Source organism: Rattus norvegicus, chromosome 15 (genome assembly GCF_021556685.1).
Source record: "Rattus norvegicus strain SHRSP/BbbUtx chromosome 15, alternate assembly SHRSP_T2T, whole genome shotgun sequence".
Classification (NCBI taxonomy): Eukaryota; Metazoa; Chordata; class Mammalia; order Rodentia; family Muridae; genus Rattus; species Rattus norvegicus.
In genome coordinates this window covers 29,800,905-29,822,817 of record NC_141548.1, presented here as the reverse complement: position 1 = coordinate 29,822,817, position 21,913 = coordinate 29,800,905, and the positions used below count along the sequence as shown (strand labels likewise).

The 21,913-nt window shown below is 41.5% G+C and overlaps 1 pseudogene and 2 gene segments (V, D, J or C); all 3 read right to left on the bottom strand.

The window, feature by feature from the left end:
• LOC148000932 (T cell receptor alpha variable 22-like) overlaps positions 1 to 21,913 on the bottom strand; it is a 322,393-nt gene that overhangs the window by 97,569 nt on the left and 202,911 nt on the right.
• Positions 1,059 to 7,648, bottom strand: LOC134482193 (T cell receptor alpha variable 8-3-like). The segment is given in 3 exon segments: positions 1,059 to 1,618; positions 1,742 to 1,860; positions 7,569 to 7,648. Coding segments are annotated over 2 exon segments (384 nt in total).
• On the bottom strand, positions 19,657 to 20,472 carry LOC148000934 (T-cell receptor alpha chain V region 2B4-like; annotated as a pseudogene). Its single transcript, XR_015638752.1, has 2 exons — positions 20,342 to 20,472; positions 19,657 to 20,088 (listed from the first exon to the last, which is right to left on the bottom strand). The product of XR_015638752.1 is annotated as a T-cell receptor alpha chain V region 2B4-like (transcript).

Below are 21,913 nucleotides of genomic sequence, written 5' to 3'. Positions count from 1 at the left end.
CTTCCTACAGAGAAACAAATACTGCACTGCTCACACATGATAGTGTGCCTCAGTTGTACAAACAGAATCTTTGTGAGACCTCAGCTGTCCTTGCTCCAGCAGTTATCAGTGAGCCTGGGACAGGAAACATTTTTGTAAAATGTCTGTTTCCCATGATAATCTGTCTCAAATGAGCAGAAAATACTAGAAATGAGAAACGGAAGACTTGTATACAGCCCCTTGCAATGGTATAAGATTCCTTATCCCAACCTTCTTTATAAATTCTAAATATCCCCCTCCTTCCTTGAAGATGCCCATTTCATGCAAAAGAGTGTCTGCTCTTTGCTGTTTGAAATCGTTCTGTCTGCTGAGGTCAGACTCTGATCTCCTTCCTACCTTCTGTCTCTTAACTCTGTGCTCTTATGTCTGCTGGAGTAAGGATGGCTTCCTCCTTCCCTATCTGTGGCTGTGAAGAAACGGCTTGATGAAAATAGCTTAGAAGGAAGAGGACTTATTAGACTTAATCATTAAGGTCACGGTCCACCATAGCAAGGGCTGTGTGCCTGTCACAGCATCGGAAGCTTGAGCCAACTTGTCACATCACATCCGTAATCAGGAACAAAGAGCATAGTTTGCATGCTGTGCTCTACTAACTCTTCTGCATTTCATGCAGTGTGCAGGGCCCAAACTCTGGGAATGGTGCTTCCCATGTGCAGACTGTGTCTTTCCACAGTGATTATTGTAATCTGCCACAGACATGCTCACAAGACAATCTAATCCAGGAAACTCCTTATTGAGATTCTCTTCAGGATGATTCTACACGGAGTCAAGGGAACTAAACTAAAGATCACAGCTGGAGAGTGCTTCTGAGGCTCTTGAGGTGTGGAGTGCAAGCAGTGTACTTCCTTATCACTGACCTCAGTGTGGAGCTGACAGAAGCCAATACTTCTCCCTCTGCTGCACACCATGTAAGCACCCACTGCAGCTACTGGTTATGTAGAACTGAGTTGTATCTTAAGTCTAATGGAAGTAATCAGTCATTAGAAAATGCAACCTACAAAACAAACATTAAGAAGGCAATCGTGTCCCAAGGGCTATTTAATGATTTTTTTTTCTTGCTATGTCACTTTTCCTGGGAGCCATGATCAAATGTGCATATACCCCACATAAGGTTCCAAGGATAGAGCAAAATAATTCCAGAGAAGTCCAACTTGGAGAACCAATGAGTTTACTTAGTCCTTACATGGATGATGAGCGTGAATGATCGAGAGTCGCTCAGCTGCAGAATCTTCCTCAGCATCTTACAGGTTTGTGATCAGCTCCCCCTGCAGCCCCAGACACTGTGCACCCAGGGCACAGAAGTACACAGCCGAGTCGGTCCAGTGCACAGAGGCTTTCCTCAGGTGGAAGGAAGAGTTGCTCTTGCTGAATTCAGCCTCAAAGCCGTTCATACCATGAACCACAGGGTCTCCTGTATAGTATTTGAGGAGAAACTGGAGGCCATGGCCATGGTGCTGGATGTACCAGAAGAGGTAAGGGGTTCTACCATAAGAATACTTGCATCTCAGCTCCACGGAGTCTCCTTCAAAGACAGTGATATGGGCATCGGACTGAGAAACTGTCTGTGTTTGGACACCTCCTGCAAAATAAATGACAAATCCATATTGTGATACAGGCTTCATAAAGAAGAATATTCTTACTAAAATTAAGTGAGAAAACAGTGGATTGTGTGCATCTACAACTGTCAGGATATTTGACTCACCCAGGAAATAATGTATCCCCAGGAATGAGATGAGGACCAGAAGCATGGCTGAGCACTGGGAACAGCTCAGGTGCCTTTCTGGAAAAGCTTGGTTCTCGAAACAAAATGACTTCAGTTCCCTGTTAATGGAGACAGTTGGCACAAGGTTGACCAGACACCTTCCTGTTTTAAGTAAAATTCTAAAGTTCTAAAAACAAACAAACAAAAAAAAAACCCTGCAAATGTCGTCCTGGTTCTTGGAACTTCTTTCTGGCCTCTGATTGTTAGATATTCTAAGAACTCAGCCTGATTCAGGGAGGGACTGAGTGAAAAGAGGGGTTGCTGTGTGTGCGTGTGTGTGTGGGGGGGGGGGTCATTGCATAAATGGAGTGTCTAGTCTGTGCAATGTCGCCCTCTGATGGGCAGTGGAAACTGAATCATTGACACAAATCTGTGTTCTGTCTAGAGCTCAGTTCAACTTACTAATCTATGGTATGTTGAATTCTAACCTAATGAAAAATAGGCCATTTTCTTTAGAAAAAACATATGATAAAACATTATATTTTGGGTCTATTATCACTTGGGTATAAAAGCAGGAAGCTGCAAGCAATGGTGCTGCCTGTCATATAATCAAACACCAGATATCGAGTCTTTAAAGTGTAGTATGTTCAAACTGGGGAGCCAGAAAAAAAATCTGCCTTCCCCATTATTTTCTTATTAGTGTTGTTATAGAGAATCAGAATAAGAGAAATCAATTTAAAGTTCAGTCTCGTCCTTCTGGCCAGATGGCTCTTGATCTGAGATTTTCTTTCCATTTCTCTCTCTCTTTCTCGGTCTCTGTCTCTGTCCCTTTCCGTGTGTGTGTGTGTGTGTGTGTGTGTGTGTGTGTGTGTGTGTGTGTGTCACTGTGTGTATTTAATATTTATTCATATCAAGTGTTTGGATCCCATCCATTACCATTTCCTTTCCTCCAATGCCTCGAATAGCCCTGCAACTTCTCCCTTCCAATTGTGTGTGTGTGTGTGTGTGTGTGTGTGTGTGTGTGTGTGTGTGCTTGCTTCCTTACGTGTTTTCCCTTTTTTTGTTTTAAATCAATACCCAGTGAGTCCACCTCGTGTTGCCTGGTATATGAGTGGTGTGGAATTATCTGATGGATAACTTAGAACCAAGACCCATGAAGAAAAGGGATTCTCCCTCTTTTTCTTCCAATTATTGAGTTAAATATGGGGAATAAGTTACATGAAACAAAATTATCTGATTTTAGTTCATGTTTGTTTTTTCTTATGCTGAGTATTAGCATGGTGTTTAGCTTTTCCCATACTCTCATTTTCATTTTTTCAGTCTGTTTTGTCAGTAAAAGGAGGATTTCTTTTTTAAAAAGAGTGATGTGTATTCATGGCAGAGCATTAGACTCACTTCATGGTTCTTTTGATTGGAATGCTTTGCTGTTTATATTTAATGTTATTATTTTAGGCTCTAACTTGAAACAAAAGCAACTTTGATATGTGCTTAACTTTTGAAGGATTTACTATTGTTGTTTTGGTTTTTCCTCTTACACTTTATCTTAATATCCCTCTATTTCTGAGTTTTTGAAATTTTATAAGATTATAATTCAGACAATTTCAGTATGAACATTTTAAAATCCCAATGCCATACATAATACATATCTCTGTAGGTTCTTGATCAAGATAGCCCCAGAGGCCCCTAAAAGTTAACGTCCATCCCAATTCTATAGTGTCAATCTCTACATCACAGGGCATCAGTGGCACTCAAACCTTGAAGAACTCCAGTGAGAATTCACAAACAAAAAGTATGGAATAACAGCTCCTTACCTTGGGCACTCAACCAGATCCCCTTCATAGATGTAACAAAGGGTTGGGAGACACATTTGAAATCAAAGTGAAGCTGATTCATAAAACAAAGTTGATAATATTTTTCTGTGGTATAAATTTCAACTTATACAGCATATTTCATGGAGATTCATAGATATTTTGGCCTAACAAATTTCTTACTTGGAAATCACTATATTGCAATGTTATAATGTGACTTTGGGAGGTATTGTAAATAGAACAGAGAAACCTACTGTGTGTCCATCCTTAAATGACAGATTTTCTCCATCAACACTCTTTTCCCCTCCTCATAATATCTCTGCAGTGCAGTGAGGGACACAGCAGGAGACACAATTTCACTTAGCAGGAAGAAATGTCTTCCCACCTGCACAGCAATGCCAAGCTTCGTTTCCAAAGTGCAGTCCTGACCCTCCAGCCCTGTGCATTGTATTTCAAGTCAAGCAGACCTCGGAGAGCAGCAGACGAAAGAAGAGCCAGTCGTCCTGAATCTGTCTGCCATGATTGCTACAGGAGGAATTTTATTTCAGTTCCGTACCAGACATCCCTGTTCCCTGAGGCTTTATCATACTTAACACATGAACACAGCAATGGAGCCAGTAAAACATCACAGATCTTACAGTTGGACACCAGGGGGCAGTGCTTCAGTGAAACACTACTAGCTCCCTCCACAGGGAGTGTGCAAAGGACTGACTCTCAATAAAGAAAAATAGATGTAAACGTTTTCAGAATGTGGTGAGCCTTGCCTGAATACATACAGGATGCATATTATAAATGTTACCAAGCATCTGCGGCTGGGAAATGATAGACCCTACAAATCAACAGACAAGTTTGCTAAATGAGCACAGTATCAAATTGTGTTATTAGCATGAATCTCACAGATAAGCAGGAAAATGGATGGGCATATAATGTATAACATGAAGAGAGGTTACACAATCTCAGAAGCTAAAAAGAGATCTCCTTCATATGGGGATCACAGCCTAGCATGCATGTGTACACATGTAAACACATGTGCACACCATCTAGAAGCTTCTTTATGCAATGGAGGACTATGATGAAGAAAACTCAGACTTGGACAAAGAACAGAGAAGAACTGTTTATGGACTGCCCGGCCATGAATGGCACATCTAAAACACACACGCGCACACACACACACACACACACACACACACACACACACACAGCTCTTGGCCCATATTGGAAGGAGAGGTGAAAAGACTGTAAAAACAGTGGCTTTTGGACTTGACACAACTGATGCACTCATGAGCTCACAGCAACTGTGCTTGCCCACACCAGACCTGCACAGCATCAAGCCAGCATTCCGCCATGGATGGGAGAGACACATGACTCCCACCACTAGCTAAGGAACTGTTGACAATTGATGACTATTAAAGGAAGGAGAAGGACTGAGTACTCTTTGTAGGGTAGCACCTGATAAGCTTCTCCTCCTCCAGATTCCCAGTCAACATGTACCTATGGTAAATGCCAAAGCCAGTGCTAGTCTCCAAGCTCCTCTGATCCAAGTTTACTCTAGCCTCCTGGCTTTCCTCACCTCCCCTATACCCTAAACCTCCAGGCTGCTCTGGATCACAGTATTCCTTCCCCCTGCCCTGCAGGCTTTTCTTTATAACCCAGGATGTTTCTCCATCTCTCACTCTGTCTTCGCTTTGATACTGTGAAAGCTATCCCAGATCCCTGACCCTTGACACCTGACCCCTGACCCCTGACCCTTACCAGCAGTCTCCTCTCTGCCCCAGAGAGATAGTCATGCCTACTTTGGACTTCCCCAGAGTGCTCGCTCTCTCTCTCTCTCTCTCTCTCTCTCTCTCTCTCTCTCTCTCTCTCTCTCTCTCTCTCTCTCTCTCCCTCCGTGTCTCCCATCTGTAATGAAAACCTTTTTCCCAACATATTGATCTGGAGGTTCAGTGACTTCTCTGCCCTACCTAACAGTATTGCATAACCAACTGCTGTGTTCCCTGAGGAAGACTTGTTAGGGTTCTTGTCTTTTGCCACCACTCAATCAGAAAATAAAGGTTCTTTGGTTCCCAGACCACAAGGTCTGCGCAGGTTGGGAAGTGTGGCTAACCACACAAGGCTGTTCCACCTGCTCCTCAGCTCAGCTCATTAAGCTCAGCACCTAAGCCTGAGCTTAAGAACAACAACTAGGGCTGAGGCTGGAACCACAGGGGCCACAGACTGAATAGTGAAGCACACACTGATGGTGCTCACTGGGATAATCTGAGGACCCACTTAAAATTTATTGCATGACGCAGTATCTTTTTAAATTTAAGATCTTTAAAATGTATTTGCTGTTACTTTTATGTTTTATTGCATAGGATACATAAAGTTCTTTTTTTATTTTATTTTTAAAGATTTGTTGGGTTCTACTTCACTTCCCAGGGAGATCTGTGCATCCATGTACCTTAGAGCACTCCTTGTTATTTAGCCTCTCTGGATCTGTGGATTGGAGATTACCCTTTACTTTACAGCTGACATTGAATTATAAGTCATTACACACCATGCTTGTCTTTCTGTGTCTGTGTTACTTCACTGAGGATGTTTTTTTCTAGTCCCATTCATTTGCCAGAAAATTTCATGATGTTATTTTTTTAACATCTGAGTAACACTCTAGTATGTAAATGTATTCCTTTTCTTAATTCATACTTTGAGAAACATCTAGGTTGTTTCTAGTTTCCGGCTACTGTGAGTAATGGCACTGTGACTCAGGAAGTGTGGGAATGAGGGATCGGATGTAGTGGGGGATGGTAAAAGAGAGTTGGGGAGAGACAACTGGAACTGGAGGGCATTTGGGAGGCTGTGTGAAAACCTAGTGCACTAAAAACATCCAGGATTCTTCTACAAGGGCAACCCTGGCTGAGACTCCCACTAATGAAGGATACAGAGCCTGTCCTTCTGTAACCAGGCGACTTTCAGAGATGAGACTGGGTCACCAACCTAACCACTAATCTTCACCTACTATAATCTACCCTTCCTGAAAGACTCGCTGGGACAATGGAGGCTCAGAACTCGTGGGAGTGGCTAACCAATCACTGGTCTAATGCGAAGTTCATACCTTGGAAAGCCCAGGGTTGGCGTTGCCTCGATGACTAGGAACCGGAAACTGAACAGCCCAGACACCTAAGATGAAAAGAAATCAATGAAAGAATCCTAATGCTATCCCGCTCTATTCATAGATCAGTCTGTAGCCCGATCATCAGGAGAGAGGCTTCCTCCAGCGGACGATGGGAGCAGACTCGAGACCCACAGCCAAATATTGGGCAGACAGCCCAAGGTGGAGATCTTTGTCAGATCTCTCCCCTCAAAGCTCAAGGAACCCCCTCCCCCAGAAGGGAGGGAGGAAGAATTATAGGGGCCAGAGGATGACACTAGGAGAACACAGCCCACAGAGCCACCTAAGCAAAGCTCACAGGGGCTCACAGAGACTGAGGCAGCAGTGAAGGGGCCTGCATGAGTCGGCAGTAGGCCCTCTGCATGTATATTATGGTCGATAACTACATGTTCTGTGGGACACCAGTGGGAGTGGGACGGCTTCTGACTCTTTTACCTGCTCTTGGGACCCCTTTGCTCTTACTGGTTTGCCATCCCCAGACCTGATATAAGGGTTTATGCCTATATTTAATTTTTCTCTTCATGCTCTGTGTTATTCATATTCTTGGGATTCCTACATTTTACTGAAGGGAAGAAGAGAAGTGGGTCTGAGGGATTGGAGAAAGAGTATTGTAACATGTATTAATCCCATCCTGAGGTGTCTTCCTTGCCTTAGCTATTTAAGTTCCAGGATGAAAGGCACACACATACGGCCTTTATATTTACAATAAGCCTTAAACAGTACAAGAGCTGGGTGGCTGCCTACCCTCTATGCTGTTAGAATCTACTTTCCTATCAATAACCTCAAGTTATTACTTATTATTTACTCTGTTTATCTGGGCTGTTCTTAACTCCAATCAGCCAGCCCTCAGGGACATGATTTTATGACTCACCCAGTGCAGAGTGGCTTCCCCTTCCTCCTCTTAACCCATGGTGGCTTCTCTCTCCTCCATTCACCTGCTTCTTCTCCTTGTGGTTCCTCCCTGAACCCCCAAGACTGGGAAACCTAAACCCCACCTAGGTCCCTTCTGCCTAGCTATTGGGCTTTCGCAGTTTATTTACTGATCAGAAATTACTTGGGGCCAAGGTGTATATGTGGACTCTCTAATCTCTGGGACAACCAGATCTTGGGTGCCTGCACGCAGTTAACATTACAGTAGACAGCAAAATTCAACAGGAGAGGAAACTGCAGTTGGGATGTATTGTATGAGAGACAAACAAATAAATTGTTTTAAAAGATTTGTTTTGTTGTACAGGGCATCAAGACGTGCTCCATTTTGGAGAGGTTTCTGTGTGCTGCTGAGTTTAATGTGTATTAATATGTATTCTTTGGAGGTTGAGTGGAATATTCTGTAGATATCCATTAAGTTTATTTAAAGTATGATGTCTTTAATTCTGATGTTTCTCTGTTTACCTTTGTCTCAATGGCCTGCCTGTTAGAGAAATTGTGGTCCTCAAATAACCCACTACTGATGCATTGGTGTCAAACTGTGCTTTTAAATACATAAGAACAACTTTTATGAAACTTGCCATCTCTGAGTTTGGTGCATACATATTTAGAAGAGTAATATCCTATTGATTAGCTGTTCTCTTGATTGAAACAAAATGTCCCTCTTTTCTGACTGATTTTAGTTTGAAGTCTATTTTATCAGCTGTTAGGAGAGCAGCTCTTTGCTTTCTGGTTCCACCCAGCTGTAGTAGGTTTGCCTATCAAAGGTGGTGACTGTCTTTAAAGTTGAGATGAGTTTCTTGTAGGCAGCACAGGGATGTTGTTCTTGATTCATTTGGTTAGTCTGCTTTTTCTTACTGGAGAACTGAGACCACTGACATTTAATGTTACTGAAGTGTGTGTTTTAGATGTAGTCATTGTGTAGTTGACCTTGAGAGACCAGATCTTTTGGGTTCAGACTTCATCTTAGAGAACCTGACCAGAGGTTGGACTCGAATTAACTAACAAACTGACACCTGGTACCAGTTCTGCACCTCCAGGTTATAAGCCTGCCCCTGACACCTCACACTTCTTAGACAACCACCAAACCGGAGGAAAACAGAAATTAAGTTTATGGTTATGCTCCCAGCACCAGGCAGTTATGTTAAAGAATATATGGTCCCCCCAGTCATTTGTGTACCAGGCTAAACACTTGCTTCTTGCCTGCTTGAAATTGGGACTCCACCTTCTTGTCTTGCTGTGTCCAGATTGGCGCAGAGCCCAAGTTCGAGCTTGTAATAAAGAGACCCTAGTGCGATTGCATCAGAATCAGCTCTTGGTGGTCTTTTGGATCTCCTAAATTCTTCCTAGCACAATAAGTTTTGTGTTGTTTGTGTTATCAGTGGAATTTTGTACCTGAATATTTGTGAGACAAGTGGAACTGTGTCACCAGACACAGAAAAACTGGTAAGGCCAAGCAGATTAAGGATCCCCGGAAATTCTCATAATTGAAAATGATAAGGTTTTGAATCTGCCCCTGTCCTGGTTCCTGCCTGGAGCACATGACCATGACACATCACTAATAGGATTAAGACAACTGATCACGTGACTAGAGTTTTCCATACTATTGAGATAATCTAGCTAGGTCCTGAATGTCTAGCCAATGAGCTTCCTTTCCCAGGTATCTACTCCTGAGTAAGGTACTTGATCTCTGGTCTACCCTGAGTAAGTTGTATGCGTCCTTTTGCACCATGAATAAAGAGTTCAGACAAGTAAGGATTGTCTCCTTACTCAAAGACTGCTGGGGGGTAAGTCTTCATCATACAGATCTCTCCTAATTTCCCACAGAGGTCTCTCTTTGCATTCCTGGCACTCACCCTTAGCTGAGCCAGATCCTCCCCTCCCCCAACTGCCACTCAGGACTCACTTCAGCCCGCAAGCCCCTCCTCCACCATCTCTCAACTCTTCAAGGTTCCTATTGATATCTGGGTGCCCAGGAGCTTGAGAATTACAGACTTGTCCCAGTCTGTGCCATTTCCCACCCAAAGAAACATGGGCTAGGTATCCTATTTTTTTAAATTTTTTATTAGATATATTTCTTTACTTACTTTTCAAATGTTATTCCCCTTCCCAGTTTCCTGTCCATATTTTAAGGCTGCACTCTGCCTCCCCTGAGTCAGGGCATCAGACTTCCAAGAACTTGACACACCAAATAGGGAGAAAGTACCGAAGTGCTCTGTGTTTCACCTCCCCAAGTAGCATCCAGACACCCCAGCAGCAAGGGGAAACACAGAACCACAAATAATTATGGCATCATATTTCTTTCCACAGTCTCTTGGGTATATTTATTTCTCTCTTCAGCCCAGAACACTGCTTCCTGCATTTTCTTTAGATTTGCTTTGTTGAATATAAATTCCATAAGGCTTTTAATCATGGAAAGCTTTACTTTCTCCTTAACTATGGTGGGTAGTGTTATTGATTATATTAGGTTGCCTGTCATGCATGGTCTTTTAGGACTTAGGATGCATTTGTCCGAAGCTCTCCTGGCTTTCATATTTTCCATTGAGACATTAGCTGCTATTCTGATGGGTTTTCCTGTATTTGTGATTTGAGGGTTTTGTTTGTTTGTTTGTAAGTTAACTTTCAATACACTTTTTTTTGTTCCAGATCTTTAATGTTTTAACTTTGATATGCCATGGGGATATTTTTGTCTTGTCTGGTCTCATCTGGATGATCTGTGTGCTTCTTGCATGTTCGTGAGTATGTCTTTCCTTAGTCTGGGGAAATTTTCTTCTATGATCTTATTGAAGATAAGATCTATGACACTGATTTCAATGGTCTATGTCACTGATTTGGGATTCTTCTCCCTCGTTTTTGCCTATCAACCTGAGGTTTGGTCTTTTCACAGTTGCCCCACAGTTCCTGAATGTTCCTTTCCTGTGTGTTTCTAAATCTTCAATATTCCTTCTTTATGTGGCCTAGATTTTCTGCTAGAAAATTTTTAGTCCTGGCATTTTGTCTTCTGCTAGATTCAATCTACTTGCAAGGATTCCCTTTGAGTGTTCTAGTTCAGTTATTGGATTTTCAACTCCAAATTCATTTCAACCTGAGCTCCCCTCAATGTTTCTACCTCTTCATTAAATTCCATTTTCAATTCCTGATTTGTCTTCCTCATTTCCATGAGCCTATGTTTATGTTTTCTTGGGCACCACACAGGCATTTATTCACCTAAGTTATTTTTCCTGACTTTAATTGATCTGGGATTTTTCATGCATTTGTCTTTTCTAAATGCCTGGAACTCTTTGATGAAGTTTATAATTGTTCTTTTAAATTCTTTGTCCTGGATTTATTAAAGTAATTCTCATTGGCTAATGTTTCTATAGGACTGGTAGGTTTTTAAAATGGAGATGATGGCTTGATCTTTTATGTCATTTGCAGTTTTGCAATTGTAACTGGGCATTTGGTCTTTTGCTAGTTCTGTGTCTAATGTGGACAGAGCAGGTTGTGACAGGAGAGAGGATGTATGAGCAATGTGGGCCTAGAGGTTGAAAGTATCTTAGGTGTAATGAAGTCCAGTAGGTAGAAGAGACTGGGCTCATGTGCAGGAGGTGCATCATGTTTTAAAACTTGAAGAAAAGATGTGCTGTGAAAAACATCCTCTGGCATTATCTAACTGAAGGACATGTCTTACCATGGCCATTTTTTTTGGATTGATGTTAGTGAAGGGAGAATTGAATTGGAGAAATAAAGGTACTAAAAGTAAAGAATTCTTTCTGTATTTCCAGTAACTTCAAAATAAAACATAAATGAGCCTCAAAGCCATCTTGGTCTAAAAAGCACTGTTAAAAAAATAAAAGAATTTCACTTAAAATCAAGCTACTGAATTATTATTAGTAATAAATAATGTTTCAGAAAAGTAAGTCTATGAGTGCAGGCTCCTTGCATGACCCCCAGTATTAGAATCCTACTGCTCCCTTTCCTAGCTGTAGCTTTGAGACTCATATACAGTAAGTTGTGTAGACCTATGTACGTGAACAAGTAACTGACTGGGACAGAGAATGAAACTGAAAAGAATCAGTCTTCTGGCTAAATCATGGGGATATTGTCCATGATACCACTTGGAAGGAGGTTCAGAATATGGGGTAATTAACGCTTTGCAGAGAACAGATGACAAGGAAGTTTCTGTCCTTATTCTAAAGACCACAGCTTACATGCAGATGTCTAAGAAGGCACAGTGGTCGTCAAGCTTAAATGTAGTGTTGTGTGGAGATCTTTCTTCTTTTGACACTGTGGATTTAAGCCTTTCTGTCTTGTTTTGTATTATGGGGTGTGTGTGTGTGTATGTGTGTGTGTGTGTGTGTGTGCGCACGCGTGCGCGCGGACGCTCTTTGTATTTTGTTTGTTTTCTTTTCTTTTTGTTTTGTCCACAGTAGAATATAAGATGAAGAGGAATCTGGACACTTCCCAAGATCTTGCCTAATGAGTGAGGTTCTGTGTAACCAGCATGGAGGTCAATGCCAACTCCTTCCTGGAATTTCAGAGTATCAGGTATCCATTTCCTGTGTCTTTTCTTTGCAACACTGGTTAGAAAAGTAAAGTTTAAAAATTGCAAATTTAAAAGCATTACATTCAGATGACACAGAAGCATTTCACCCACAGTTGGGGTCTAGGAAGCAGCCCTGAGGGTTTGTGTCAGGGCTGCAGGTGCCTGCCCCACACTGTGCATCTGTAGCACAGAAGTATACAGCAGTGTCTGCAGACTGAGCAGCAGTGATGGACAGGGAGCTGCTCTGGCTGGAGGTGTCAAGGGTGGCTCTTAGTCTCCCGCTGTGCTTCTCTCTCTCATTGGAACGTATGAACACTAGCAGGGCAGGATCTTGGCCTAACTTCTGTCTATACCACTGTAGGACAGTTAAGGATGTCTTGTAACTACAGTTCACCGTGACATTTTCACCCTCATGAATCCTCAGGGCCCAGGGATTCTCTTCTACTACTTGACTGTTCATCCCTACGTAGAAACACAGGCCAGAGAACAGTTAGTGGTTACATTTTCAAACTGTATTTCCATATTATTATATGGAAATATAATAACCTCACATGCATGTGGGCTATGAAGTTTGCTGTCCCTGTTCCCCTCCCTGGAAACCCAAACTCACTTGTCAGTTCAGCCACAGTGTCACCATCGACACCCCCAGGAATCTGTGCATTCTTCCCTATGAAGATCAGATCCCAAAGGACGAGCTCCAGGCCTGCTCAGGTTGGTTGGTTTCTGAGTATCTGCCTTGAAGATCTCAGAAGTGAGTTCAGACACCACCCTCCCCATCGCCCCTCCCCTTCTCTCCCCAACCATGTGTCCTCCTCCCTCCTTTTCCCCATCTCTCTGATTTCAAACCAGAGTCTGCATCTGAGTGAAGATCTGAGGAAGAGGAACCCTGACATCTGCTGGTGGCCCCATCTTCTTGCTAAGAGAGCATGGCTGCAGTGGGGAGGCGTGTGCACGCTGGACTGCAATGCTCTTGTAGTCTCTGCCCTTACTGAACTCTTGTTAGATTTCTGAGGTCCTGGAGGGAGACAGAAGGCAGGAAAGGAGACTAGAGGCTGATGTCTACAGGCTGGGCTGTTTATTCCAAAGCAGTAAAGGACAGACTCTCTCCCATCTGAAAGTGTCTGTGTGTGGAAAGGGTGGCAGTGGCTCCTTATAAGGATGGGGTGAGGGTGTTGTTACATCCATAAGGACCTAGGACAGTCCTGCAGTCTTTTTTTCCCTGGGCTTCCCAGCACTCAGCCAAAGGGTTCCAGGTCAGCTGCAGGTGCTAGGGAAACTGCCATTATGCAGCTGGAAAATGATAAGGCAGCTCTCATGCTGAATTATTTCCTTCTTTCTGTGATGACCAATAGGCAAGCAAGGCCATTTGTAAAAAATCCTGACTTGTGACCAAGGAGTTCTATCAACCCTGGTTCAAGCTTAGAGTGAAACTGACATGTGAGTCAGGTGAGAATCCACAAGAGTTCCTGAGGGCAGCATTTACAAAACACCTTTAAGAGCCGTAGCTGAAGTTCTTGCAGTTATCACAGTCTCCGAGAATGTGTGTGTGCTCTTCTGTCAATGCTGTGTCTTGTGCTGGAATGAGGTTGTCATTAAGTTACCAAACAACAGAAATAGGATCTGCTGTGATGACTAGAAAGAAATTCAGTGAACCAGTTCTGTTTCAGAATTTCCCGTAGGTACAGAGAATTAGCATCAAAACTACAGGACAGAAGCATGTGACTCTTCAGAGACACTCCTCTGAGTGTCCACTGTCCCTCTGAGCTTCAACCTGTGGGGGAGGTGCTTGCAAGGCTTCTCACACAGACACAATCACCAGTGCAGCTCCACTGTCAGCTCCCCTATCAATAGCCTCACCTTGCTGCAATTTCCACTGCTCCTACAAATGAAATCTTTCTCTTCTTCATTATCTTCTTCGTTGTCATCTTCTCCTTCTCCCCTTCCTTCCTCTTCTTCTTCTTTCTCCTTCTCTTCCTCTTCCTCTTCTTCCTCTTCCTCCTCCTTCTCTTCTTTCTCATATTCTTCCTCACTCAAACTCTGGAAGGACTCCATCTGAATAGATGGCCAAGTCATGCGTCCATGTCATTAGCATCACTTGCTACTTCTGCCATATGGAACTAGAGAAGGGACTCAGGACAAAGGAAACCCACTGATAGCTTGATTTTCTGTTTCCAGGTCCCCATGACTGTGAGAAAATAAGTATTTCTGGTATATTCCACTCTGTGTCAGTGATAAATTGTTATGGCAGGAGTGGAGGGAAAGGGCAAATGGAGAAATCTGGTCAAGTTGTGTTAAGTTACATGAGACGACTAAGTTTAGATAGATCTTCCTAGAGTTGGCCCAATAATTAACAATTCTTTAATTATAGAACTTGTTTTAAAATATACATATAATGCTAAATGTTGTTACTGCAGTTGGGACAATTTTACCTCTGAGAAACATAAACCTAACTAACTTAAGGGACAAAAATGGTGTAAAGGAGGAACAAAGTTCTCAAAAAGGCACCAGAGGGAAAGGAAAGGCAATATATCATGAAGAAGGTAGAGCCTGCCAATAGACAGGAAACTGAGAGCATGAGTCTTTGATGCAACAGAGAGGAAGGGCCAGGCTGAATGTTACACACAACACGGATGCACTAGCCACTTTCTATTCAGTTCATGGAATACTTGTTTTTGAGTGACCACTACAGAATTTCCCAGACTGGAGTGAGCCTCCTTATCTACTGCAGAAGTAAGTGAAACATTCCAATGCAATTTAAAGCATATTTTATAGCTCTAGACACTATGACAAGAATGCAAGGATTCCATATAAATAAGGGATTTAGGAAATTATAAATATATTTTAGAATAAAATAATTTCTTAATTTTTTGACACACGGAATTAAAGGTATCTTATATGTAAATGCTTGAAATCTGCATGTGAAACTGTCCTAATATTTTAAACAACAGAATCCTATCAGATAATAATACAAATAATAATTTCAAATCATACCTTTATAATTGTCTGTATTTTTATAAATTTATATTAGTGTATAATATATATTTGAGTTACATATGTGTATAAAATTTATGAAATATTTTTGAGTGTTAATTGTCTCAGAGTAAACAGAAATCCTCCTCAACTTTGGGAAGCCTATGAGAATAAGTGTAATATTTGACATTTGAATTGTGGTGCTGGATACTAACTTGCTACTAACTTGTGTAATGCGCTCTGAATAGTTCATGTGTGATAATACGTAAGAAATTGTTCTAAATTTTCTTTTGACCTAAATGTGGTCTCATTTAGGGAAGAGTAGATGGGATGCCAAGAATGTTATGTACTTTGTGGCCATCCAATGAAATATTCACCAATGTCCTTAAGCTGTTCATTTTATGGGAAGTTTATCTTTAATGTCCCATGGCTGACTTTATGTGTGGATAATTTACCCATTGGTCGTCATAAGATAGAAGTTACCCACTATTGTACTCATTATTGTATCTGGGCCAGTCTGTTGCTTTATGTCTAATATACTTGACTTTACAGAATTGGATGCACTGACAACTGGCACACATATTTTTACAACTGCTCTATGTTCTTGCTGGACTGTTCCCTTTGTCCATGTGCCTTGTGTTTTCTGACTGGTTGGGGCTTAAAGTCTGCTTTGTCAGATACGAATCGAGCTGATTCTGCTTGCTTTTGAGCTCCATCTTCTTAGAATAATTTCCATCTTTTCACTTTCAGTACGTGTACACCTTTGCCAGTGAGGTGAGTGTCTCGCAGGTAGCATCCTGCTGAGCATTTGTTTTTAGTGTTTGCAAAACTCTTTTAATTGATAAATAGGACCTTTACACTTGGGGTAATTATGAAGTTATGTCATTTTATTTTTATGGTTATTTCCATTAATTTTGCTCTTCATCCTTTGCTCATCTTAAAAGCTTATTGATTTACCAAGATAGTGATTCTTATTGTTCAAGAATTTATCTATTCTTTCCAAACATCTCAGGGTGAGTCTTGCTCACCTATGTCCAATGTGCCCTTAGAATCTCCGTGATGGAGCCCAGGCTCCAGATTCCCTGAAAGACCAAACTGAATCAAGTTGGCAGCTGTGCTATTTCCACACCCAGCCTCTCCGTCTCAGTCTGCTTTCCTCAGTTATTCATTGGCCAAAGTATTCCCAAGTTCAGATTTTCCTTCTCAGAAACGCAATCTAAGGCACTGTGTTATTTCTTTTTATCCTGAAACAAATACTGAAATATTTATCAAATTAAATCACATAGCAAATGACCCTAAATCAGTTTCTTTGCTGTTTCTGTGGGAAAAATTCTGAGGCCAAAAGTAACTTATGGAAGACTGTATTTTGTCTTAGGTTCCAGAACAGTCCATCTTAGTGGGAGGAAGACATGGCTGCAGGCAGAAGGCACAGCAGCTACAGCAGGAAGCAGAGAGTGAACTGGAAGCAGGATGATGCTGTAACTCTCGAAGCCCAGCCCCAGGGACTAACTTCCTCCAGCACAGCCTCCTCTCCTGCACGGCACTGCAAAGTGTGCAGCTACATGGGAACCAAGTGTTCAATATGTGAGAATATGAGGAACATTCTCAAGCAAAATACCACATGCCTTGTAGTAATATAGTCAATATTCAAATTAAAACATTATCCTGGATTTTTGCTAAAATGTCATAAAGCCATAAATTATAAAATAAGAAGTTGAACAAATTTCTACAGCAACTATTTACTCTTCCTCAATGCTGTTTCATTCATATTTTTCTAAGCTCCTCTACAGACTTCATGTCTTTTTTTTCCTATATCACACTCTATCTATATTGTGCTACCCATATCTCCATTATGGGGCATACACTGAAGCATGGGAAACATAACATATTGTGAATTAGAAATGATTATCCCATGTGGCTGGAGGGATAAATGGCTCAGTGTTAAAGAACACTAGCAGTTCTTCAAGAGGACTTGAGTTAGATTTTCAGCACCTACATGGTACCTCACAGCTATCTCTAACCTTAGTTCCAGGTGACCTGATACTTTTTTTCACACAGATTAAGAAAAAAGAATGTCCTTCCCTTTACATCTATCTCCCACAGTAAAATATGTTGTGTTGTAGCTATGTGCTTTGAAGTGTTTCAAATTACTCTTTCATAGCTTGAAAAGAGTGATTGAAACTCTCCACTTCTAAACACTGAGCATGTAAAAAATAATCCTGATTATGTTATCCATTTAGTAATTGTTATCCATTCAATAAGTCTGTCTGTAAACAAAACTAAACAAAATACCAAATCCTTCCTATCCAGGTGTTTCAGAACCGATGTACTACATAAACAGTGCCTTGAGAGACTGAGGAGAAAGAAGTACATTACTAACTCTAAAGATCTGTTACCATATGATAACAGTTTCATGTAACAATGCTTGATAAAAACCACAACTATTGAAATGATTTGTGGTAAAGCTTTAGAGAGCACTAAGGTGAATATGCTAAGTAAGGGGACATTTCAGCAATTCCATTTAAAAAGCAAGAAATGGAGATATTTAATGGTGGCAGAAGTCAGAAAAGAACACACATGGTATGTACTCACTGATAAGTGGATATTAGAAAAAAAAGCTCGGAATATTTATAATACAACTTAGAGACCACATGACAGTCAAGGAGAAGAAAGACCAATGTGTGGGTGCCTCAGTCCTACTTAGAATGGGGAACAAAATAATCACGGGAGTTAGAGGGTGGGAAGGACTTGGAAGGAAGAGAGAAGGGGGAGAAGGAAAAGTGAGGGCAGGATTGGGTGTGGGAGGAAATGGGAGGAGATGTACAGAGGGTCAGGAAATTGAACAGAGATGTATAGCAATGGGAGATGGGGAACTAGGGGTAGCCACCAGATTGTCCCAGATGGCAAAAAAGTAAGAAGCTCCCAGCACCCAACGGGGATGACATTAGCTGAAATACACAACAAAGGGGAAAGAACCTGTACAGACCATGTCCAGAAGCATAGGTGAATGGGGCGGAAATGGGTGGGTGGGAATGTGTGGGTGGGTGGAGGAACTCCCTCATGGAGGCAGGAAGAGAGGGGTGGAATGAGAGTTTTTTTGGAGGGGAAACTGGGGAGGGCAATAATATATAAAATGTAAATAAACAAAATAACCAATAAAAAAGTTAAAAAAAAAAACAAACTAGGCCAGCTTAGGCTTCACAACAAAATCCTGTCTCAAAAATAAATACAGGAAAGCAGTGAATGAAACAGTTAACTGAGCAAAAGACAAACTACAAATGAGACAATATATTGCCAGCTACTTACCCAACAGAGGATGAAACACTACATATACACTCACATGCTCGCATGTGAAAACACACACACACACACACACACACACAGTCTATTGTTGTTCAACAATAAAAAAATTAATCTAAAACTGGGCTTTGGAATAGAACACAGCACTGAACATCCTTAGTCATCAGAGAAATGAAAATTAAGGTATATGAGATTTTTGTCGCATCCCATTTAGAATAGTTATTATCAAGAAATCAAATGAGGACAAATGCTGGTGAGGATAATGGGAAATAGGAAGCCTTCATTCGACATTGCTGGAAGCATAAACTGATGTAACGTCTATGCTAATCAGTGGGGAGGGGTCTCAGAAGCCTAAAAGAGGAGTGTTATGTGGTCCAGCTATGTAATTCCAGGGCACTTATCTAAAGGTCTATATCCTACTACAGAGATTCTTGGTCAACCTTGTTTATTGTGCTCTATTCACAATTGCTAGGGAATAAATACAGCCTAGATGTTCATCAACAAACGAATGGATAAGGAGAGTTTGGTAGAGATGTCTCTCAATAGACAAACGGATAGATGAATATTATTCAGCAATAAAGAAAATAAAATTATAGAATTTGCCTGGAGTGTACACAACTTGAAAATACTATAATAAGTGAGTTATCTGGGCTCAGAGAGAGTAGCACGTGCAAATCTTAGCTTCTGGTTTTATCTGTATTCACTCATGTGAATAGGAGAGTGTATGTGTAGACACCAGGACATTAGAAAAGTCCCAATGAGAGGGAAAGGGAAGCAACAGGAAGAAGAATGGGAAGGGACTAGAACACGAGATACAGAAGTGGAAGAGGAGACACCAGACACAAGGAGGCTTAGGTGGGAATGAGAAAGAGGGAGGTAATGGGAGAGAAAAGCTTCAGGACAGGTTGACCGAAAGTAAATATGTCTGGAACTGCCATAGGGAAAACTGCTACTTTGTAAGCTGCTTTTTACAAATTAGTAAACAATTTTTATTAAAATATTTTAAAAGTCAATGAAGGCTGAGTGCTGTAGAGTTGACAGTTGTCCTTATGGAATGATATGGGGTGAGTCTTGTGGCCATGTGCTCGTCTTGCACCTCAACAAGACATACACATTAAGAGGGTATAATTGTTCCATAATCATCAGCATGTGAGAAAAGTGGAAAATATTCAACGAAACCAGTAATTTGCCTTTCCCTTAATGATCACTTATTTTTAAGTTGTTCAACTATTTTACCAATCAACTCCTCTTTATAACACTTGCACATATGCAGAATAGAAATAGAGTTTCTTCTCTGTGTGGTCTGTGCTCTCTGTTAGATCTTAGCAAGGCAGGGTAGGTTTGGGTGCAGGCTGCAGGTGCCTGGAGAGCACTGTGCGCTCACTCGCTGCACAGAAGTAGAGAGCAGAGTCACTGGGTTTGGAGTCTCTAATGTGCAGGGAAACATGCAGGCTGGCTTTGCTGAAGTGAGCTGTGAATCTGCCTTCTTTCTTTTCACCGTTAGAGAAGATGGACATCAGGGCTTTGGGGCCTTCCCCAGAATGCTGTCTGTACCACCAGAAGTACAGAAAATTAGGATCACTATAAGTGCAGTTGAGAGAAGCTATGGATCCCTCTGGGACAATGAGGGATTCTGGGCTCTGCTGCACCTTCTCCTGGCTGCTCACCCCTGTGAAGAAAGACAAAGGTCACACATTCAAGACTAGATACATATGGATGCTAACATTCCATTTCCATGGGTCTCTGACCCCTAACAAGGGATTAAGAGCATCTGTGTTTCTACCATCTAACTAGAGATTAAGAGCATCTGTGTTTCTACCATCTAACTAGAGATTAAGAACATCTGTGTTTCTACCATTAGCCTGGAATAAGCAACAACTTTACATATCACACCTGTATCCCAAAGAAATTCCCAAACTCACAGTTTAATTGGATCCACAGGACCACTAGTGAAACACTCAAGTATTTCATTCTCTCCTCTTCTCTCTTCACTGAGGATTTCAGATTCTCAACCCTGAATTCATATAATCACATACAAGTTTCCACAACTCCTACTATAGGAACCATGAAAAGCAGCGTTGCTAGCAATCAGAAAAGTGAGTCTTCACCACCTAAACAGCACCTCCAGCCCTCTCTACCCCTCCCTCCTCTTCCTGCCCAACCCTTTCACCCTTCTCTCCCACTTATTATTCAGGATCCCTATAAAACACTGTCACCTTGTGGGCTCATGATAGTTACCAAAGAAAGAGTCAAACTATAAATTCTTCTAATGTAACTACTAAAACAACTAAAACTCCCTGATAGTTCAGCTGGAGTATTGAAGAGACATTTGCCCCAAATCAGGATTGGGAGTGAGGTGAGCTTGTGTGTACACACTTAGCAGATGTTTCCTTTCTCTGTAATAATACGTATGGCACACAGGCAGTCAGTCAACTGCTCTGAAAAATCACTATGAAACATCAGCCCTGGAAACCTAAGGGAGGGTCTTATCTACAGCACAATTCTACCCCTTGTCACTCCCATTCAAATACATCTTCAAGGCTTACAAATGGCCGTACAGACTGTTTTTTCTAGACCAGAGCCTAGAAAGACCCGGAATTCTTCATTCCATTTGGAGCCAAGAGCACACTTGTGTGTAAACAACTTTACTTGGGTTGGAGCAGGATAGATGTTGAGCACCTGAACTCTAAATAAAACCTAGGCAACTTGTTCATGTGTCTAATTTTTTTATTATCTTCTCTTGAATAAAGTCTTGTTGAGTAAAGTTGATCTTTGAATGTCCTAGATCTGGTTTCTCTCACTCTCCTTCTTTCTGACCCCCACCCCTCTCCATCTCTCCCCTTTCTTCCTTCTCTCTCTTTTGCCCTAACCCTTCCCCTTTATCTCAATCTCCATATCTAACATAGTCATCAAACCAATACACACCAGGGGAATATCTGTGCCAGAGCTGAACTGGGTCCACATAGAAAGAAGACAGCAAACAACTGACCTGCAGGACTCCGAGGCCTCCACATCCAGGAGAGTAAAGATTGTAGATGCAAGCAGGCAGTTTGAATCAAAACAACTAGTAGCAGATGTTGGTTCCTCACTTTGGTAAGATGACATTGAGTTGATTTTTTTCTTAGGCATATTTAAATGCAGGACAATTTGATGAAAGATTTATTGGTGGTAATAAACTCAATCCTGCATACACAATAAAACATAGATAACTCTCACTGAGGCACAAAGTAAGCTAAATAAAGATTGGATATGACAACATTGAAACTTTTGGTAAAGTACCTGGTACACCTTCTATAATGATGCATTCGGTGAATGACTGAGAAAACCAGCTTATAATAAAGTAAGGACTTGGGGAACGGATTGCTGTGGTCTCTGGCTACACAGATAATGTAAAGGTCACCAGGCTATTAACCACTTCTGCTCCCAGACTTCCAGACAAATAACAGATTTTACATTCATTCCTTTGTAGGAACAACCATGTGTATTTCACATTC